The 6,244-nt window shown below is 59.2% G+C and overlaps 1 protein-coding gene across 1 annotated transcript; it reads left to right on the top strand.

The window, feature by feature from the left end:
* The first annotated feature begins 5,239 nt into the window (after positions 1–5,239).
* Positions 5,240–6,017, top strand: CITED4 (Cbp/p300 interacting transactivator with Glu/Asp rich carboxy-terminal domain 4). Its single transcript, XM_062193283.1, has one exon. It carries the CDS (start codon positions 5,466–5,468, stop codon positions 6,015–6,017), a length of 552 nt encoding a protein of 183 aa, XP_062049267.1. The 5' UTR covers positions 5,240–5,465.
* Positions 6,018–6,244: the final 227 nt, after the last annotated feature.

The following is a 6,244-nucleotide window of genomic DNA, read 5'->3' as shown; positions in this document are numbered from 1 at the left end:
CATGTACTAGTTATCAGTGTAACTAATTACCCAACACTCAGCCGCTTCAAATCACAAACGTTTCTCATCTCAGTCTCTGCGGGTCAGGAAGAGCCTGGCTCGGGCATCCTGGCACAGGGTCTCCCTCGGGGTTGCAACCAAGATGCTGGCCCGGGCTGCAGTCATCCAGAAGCTTGACCGGGGCTGGACCCTCTGCTTCCAAGATGGCGCCCACACACAGCTGTTGAGGGAGGCCCTAGGTCCTCTACTCAGGGCTGCTTGAGTATCCTCACAGCATGGCAGCCAACCTCCCCCCACCCCCACCCCCACCCCAACCCTGACCAAGTGGCGAGAGAGAGAGAGAGAGAGAGAGAGCAAGGAGGAACTCACAACACCTCTTAGGACCTGGTCGTGGCAGTGACACCACCTGTTCGGCCCTCTTCTGTTTGTTGGAAGTGAGTCACTGGGTCCATCCCGCAGCTCAGGGAGATGGGAACTGAAAGCAGGAGCATCACAGTTAGGATAAGGGAAAGGAAATATTTGAACAAAGACCTGCAGGAGGTGAAGGGCTTGGCCAAGCACACTGGGAAGCAGTGGAGCCGCGGGGCCAGGAGCTTCCCAGTCATGTGGCAAAGAGAAGGAGAGCGGCCACGGGAGGCTGCTACACTCCTTTCCTCCATCACTGCTGTGTGACCCTGGACAAGCCCCTCCCATCCTCCGTGGAATGGAAATGTCCCTGACCCGAGATGCTTGCGGCCGGAAGCGTTTCGGATTGCAGAGTTCGGACTGGGGATCTGGGGGCTGGGGAAGCTGTAATAAGTAGTCCCAGGTTTATTGGAAGTGTTGAGTGTGGGAACACCTGCAAAGCACCCAGCCCGTGTCTGGCGCTCTGGTCCACGCCAGATGCCCAGCACCTGTTATCCAACGCCTTTCTTGCAGTGAGCATCAGGGGCAGTGCCTCGTTCTTGTCATCTGGGCATCAGGCAGCAACAGAGCAGACCACTGGCCAGGGTCTCTTGGGGGACACGACCCTTAGGGGGTGTGGCAGAAACGTCGCCTTCCTTCTGCAACCCAGAGAAAAAGCAGCAGAGGGGACGGAATCTCTCTGAGTTGGATGGAATCTCTCAGTTCGTCTGGGCCTCAGTGTCACAGAGGCTGCCGAGTGGCTTGGATGGGGGGAGAAGAGGCTCAACCAGGGACCAGGGAGCCAGCTCAGAGGTTCTAGAGTGACGTCCTCCCCGGCACCGCCCCCGAGCACCCCCACGTGAGGTCATGGACAGTACTGGCTGAATGCTGTTTGAGCCTTGTCCCCCGCTGAGTGCTAGAAATGGGGCTGTCAGCAAGAGTAAACCCTGGGGCCCCACGCTCTGGCGTAGTGAGTAAAGCCGAAGCCTGCAGCACTGCAGCTCCAGCATCCCATATGGGTGCCGGTCCAAGCCCTGGCTGCTCCACTTCTGATCCAGCTCCCTACTGGTGCACTTGGGAAAGCAATGGAAAATGGACCAAGTGCTTGGGAGCCTGCACCTGTGTGGGAGACCCAGAGGAAGCTCCTGGCTCCTGGCTTTGGATTGGCCCAGTTCCTGCCATTGTGGCCATTTGGGGAGTAAACCAGCAGATGGAAGATATCTCTCTCTCTCTCTCTCTCTCTCTCTGTAACTCTGGACACAGAGAGGAGAGAAAAGGATTGCACCCCTACTTGGCAGCACACAATGACCCCAGGACCCCCAGTTCCTTCCATCACTTGGTGACCACATGGGCCAAGAGCTCTCAGGCCCTGTGAAGTCCTACATGCAAGGGTGTGGCTCAGGGTGAATGCAGTCCACCCCAGCAGAGGGGGCTGTGTTCTGAGGGCTGCAAGCCTCTCTTCCAATCCCAATTCTGTGCACACACACACCCACCTCGCAAGGGCCAGCCATTTTCTGGGCCTCAGTTTCCTCTTCCATCAAAGGATAATAGCTTGTTCTGTGCCTGATTTATTCACTCAGCAAAGACCCAGTCCCCACTACATGTCAAGCGCTGTTCTGCTGCCTTGGAAGGACCGTGCATCTCTAACGAGGAGCCTCTGTCCTTGCTGTGGCCTCGTGGGTGCTGCGCCAGGCTCCCCCTGCTCGGACCCCACCAGCCCGGACACCACGTGGCCCACGCCCTCTCGCTTCGGTCCTTAAGGTCTCAGTGAGGCTCACGCAGCCCATCCTGCGCAACCCCACAGCCCGCAGTCCCAGTCCCTCCCAACTCCATTTGTCCTTCTTCCCACAGCGCCTATCATTGCCAACACGGGGACCCTCGCTGTGCACCGTGACGTTCTCAAGATCCTACCGGGCTCCGCGGAGGCCTGAGCACTCCTGGAGCGCTCCTCCTTGCCGGATCTGTCAGCGCGCTGCGTTCATCTGCGGTCCAACTTGAGCACCCTTGACACGGCCATCTGAAATGCTCCTAAATCTGCAGCTTTGGGGGTGCCGCCCTGAGGCCACAAGGGGAAAATTACACACCGTGAAACTTTGTTTCATTCACAAAATTATAAAATTACCTCCAGGCTATGTGTATAAGGTGGATATGAATCATAAACAAATTCTGTATTTCGACTGGAGTCTCATCCGCAAGATATCTCATCGTGAACGTGCACAGATTCCAAAATCTGAGATCTGAAACACTCGGGTCCGTAGCTCTCCAGGCAAGGGATTCTCAACCTGTAGTTAGTGACCTTGGTATCTGTAACATTCGTTAGATTCTCAGAGAAGTGCGTGCCCTTGAAAGTTCAAAACCAACTAAATCAATGCCTGGCAAAGAATAGGTGCTTAATAAATACTTATTGACTAAATTAAAGAACTTTCAAAACGTTCTCTCTCTCTCTCCCTCTGTGTGTGTGTGTGTGAAGGAAATCTGGTGATGGAGCTGGTGTCCTTGAATCAACTCTATAAGAATGGCAGAATGACTTTTAAAAATTCAGATTTAGAACGTGCTTTTTTTTTTTTTTTTTTTTTGACAGGCAGAGTGGACAGTGAGAGAGAGAGAGAGAGAGAGAAAAGTCTTCCTTTTTGCCGTTGGTTCACCCTCCAATGGCCGCCGCGGCCAGCGCACTGAGCTGATCCAAAGCCAGGAGCCAGGTGCCTCTCCTGGTCTCCCATGCAGGTGCAGGGCCCAAGCACTTGGGCCATCCTCCACTGCCTTCCCGGGCCACAGCAGAGAGCTGGACTGGAAGAGGAGCAACCGGGACAGAATCCGGCGCCTCGACAGGGATTAGAACCTGGGGTGCCAGCACCGCAGGCGGAAGATTAGCCTATTGAGCCGCGGTGCCGGCCAGGATGTGCTTTTGGTACAGAGGTTAGGATGCCACTTCGGTTGCCCAAATCCCACATCAGAGCACCTGGGTTCAAGTCCCGGCTCTGTTCCTGATTCCAGCTTCCTGCTAAAACATACCTGGGCAGCAGTTGGTAATGGCTCAAGTACTTGGGTCTCTGCCACCCACGTGGGAGATCTGGATTGAGTTCTGGGCTCCTGGCTTCAGGCTGGCCCAGCCCCCGCTGTTGTGGCCATTTAGGGAGCAAACCAGTGGATGGAAGACCCCCTCTGTATATGTGTGTCTTATAAATAAAATGAAAATAAATTCTAAAAAAGAACAAGTTTGTGGAAATGGAATTATAACTTTATTCTATAAGAAATAGATAAATAAAAGCACAGATTTTGATGATTCAAAAGTACCCCAGAGTCTGAATGAGGATTCTGTGTTTTTCAAGCCCCAATGCAGGCGAGTCTGACATGCAGCCAAGGTGAGGGATTTCTGTGTGGGGCCTTAATTACAGACACAGGGGAGTCAGCCCTAGTGCGCAGCTCTCACACTTCGCAAAAGCAGGTGATCACACCCCGCAGTCATCTGTGACTTTCCCACCTGTGGTCCTCTGTGACCTTGCCCCGAGCTCTCAGGGTGGCTGGGCAGGGGTCTCTGTCTCACTTTCACGGAGCAGAAAGCTGAGGCCCTGCGGAATCAGGAGAAACCCCGCCCAACACCCCACAGTCACACGCCTGCCGGCGGTGGAGACAGCACTAGAACGCGGGCCCCTGGCCTCTCGCTCCAGTGTTCTCCCCTCTCCGCCAAATAGACAAACCCCCATTCCAGGAAGTTCCAAGGCCACGACAGGGGAGGGGGGCCGGAGAAGGGAGGGAAAGGATGGCAGGTGGTGGAGGGCAAGGTTCGAGGACTCGGAAAACACACTGTCCTCACACGCCGACTTGCTGCCTCTGACCCTGCACAGCTGCCTTCTTGTGGCGGGCCTCAGTCTTCTTATCTGTGAAATGGGACTGGTAATCCATGCTTGCAGAGTATAAGGCACTCTACAAAGCCAAGTTTTTGTTGCTATTAAAGGAAGGTGTGAAATGTCCCATGGGGGAGGTCTTCCAGGACAAAACCAAAGCCCGGCCTTCATTGGAAAGACACTTGTGGGCACCCACCACGTGCCAGGCACTACAGTGGGCACGGCACACACAGCCCTGATCTCACCCTCACAACACCTCAGCGGGGCAGGTGCTGCCGCTGCTGCCTCCTTGGACCCATGAAGAAGCCGCAGTTCCCGTGAATGGGTTGCAGTCCACGCCTGTTCATTCACTCAGCCTTGCCTAAAAGCCTGCTGGGGGCCAGGCTCTGGGCCAAGTGCTGAGGATAAGATGAACAAGTCCTCCAGGAGCCGTGCCCATAATTACTTTTAATAACAACTTGGTACATGCTTCGACAGCCCAAGCGCAGCGGGAAGCCAGAGGAGGGCTCACCGGTTCCCTCGCGGGTACAGGGACCCTGCGCTGCCTGCGTGCCTGTGCCTCGTGGATGTGGCCCTCACGAGGTCTGGGGTCCAGTCTAACTCCACCACGGCGCTGCTGTGTGTTTCCAAGAAACTTCTTCCACATCTGAGCCTGGATCTGGAGAATTACAAGGTTGAGTGGGCCTATGATCCTGCAACTCTGGGACCCTTAAGCTTCTGGCCCTCTCACCCCACCTTCTGGTCAGTCCAATGCCGGCGACGACCCAGCCTCGCGTCGGAGCCCCTCGAAGGTCCCTCACACCCCGCCCCAAGGTGGCACGCATCGTCTGGGGCGGGGCCTGGAGCCTAAGGGGCTGGGCTCCTGCCAGGGGCGGGGCCGAGACCTACAAGACGGCGCAGGGCCCGCCCAGAAGCCTCTGATCCAGCCAATGAGAGCCAGGGGGTGGGATGACCCCGCCTCTTGGTATAAGAGGTGGCCAAGCTCTGCGGAGCTGCGCGGAGCTCTGGAGTCCGACCCGGGTGTCTGTGCTGTGCGCTTGCTGTGCCGAGCAGCGGCCGCGGGGTTCGCAGGAGGGCGGAGCTCGGAGTGTCCAGGGCCAGACAGGGACACCGGTCGGGTTCCGTTTTCCTTCGCGCGGCTGAACTGCGGGGACTGCACCGGGCCCGACTATCTCGCCGCAGAGGAGCAGCTGGCCGGGGCCGGGGGGCGCCCGCGCTGATCCTCCGCCCGCCACCATGGCCGACCACTTGATGCTCGCCGAGGGCTACCGCCTGGTGCCGAAACCACCGCCCGCCGCGCCCGCCCACGGCGCCTACACGCTCCGGACTCTGCAGCCCTACGCGGGCCCAGGCTTGGACAGCGGGCTGCGGCCACGGGGGGCTCCGCTGGGACCGCCGCCGCCCCCGCCCGGGGCCCTGGCGTACGGGGCCTTCGGGCCGCCGCACTCCCTCCAGCCCTTTCCGGCCGGGCCGCCTCCGGCCGCCGGCGGCCCGCACCTGCACCAGGTGGCGGCGCTGTACCCAGGCCGCGGCCCCGCGCCCCCCGGCGTCCCGGGAGGCGCCCCTGGGCTGCAGCCGGCGTCCGGGGCCGGGGCCCCGCCACTGCCCGCGCACGCCCTGGGAGGCACGGACGCGGAGCTCATCGACGAGGAGGCGCTGACGTCGCTGGAGCTGGAGTTCGGGCTGCACCGCGTGCGTGAGCTGCCCGAGCTCTTCCTGGGCCAGAGCGAGTTCGACTGTGTCTCGGACTTGGGGGCGGCGCCGCCCGCCGGCCCGGTGAGCTGCTGAGCGCCGCCGGTCCCGCCGCCCCGCCCGGGTGCCGCGGCGGGGCCCACTCGCACCCTCCGTGAGGGTGCCCCTGCGGACGGCTGCGCGGACTCACGTCTCGGACCCGCGCCGCCGCCGTCCGTGAAGGAGTCTGGACCAGCTCTGGGACTCGCCCCACTTCCCTATCTGAGCCATGCCGGGCCTCTGCCTGACGACCCTGCTGCTGGATGGGTCCCCGGAGCTCGCTT

The sequence above is a fragment of the Lepus europaeus genome, chromosome 5 (assembly GCF_033115175.1).
Source record: "Lepus europaeus isolate LE1 chromosome 5, mLepTim1.pri, whole genome shotgun sequence".
NCBI lineage: Eukaryota > Metazoa > Chordata > Mammalia > Lagomorpha > Leporidae > Lepus > Lepus europaeus.
Note: the sequence above shows the minus strand (reverse complement) of the source record. Positions and strands in the feature narration are given on the sequence as shown.

Coding starts and splice junctions, on each gene's coding strand:
- CITED4 (XM_062193283.1), top strand. CDS start 5,466: ATGGCCGACCACTTGATGCTCGCCGAGGGCTACCGCCTGGTGCCGAAA.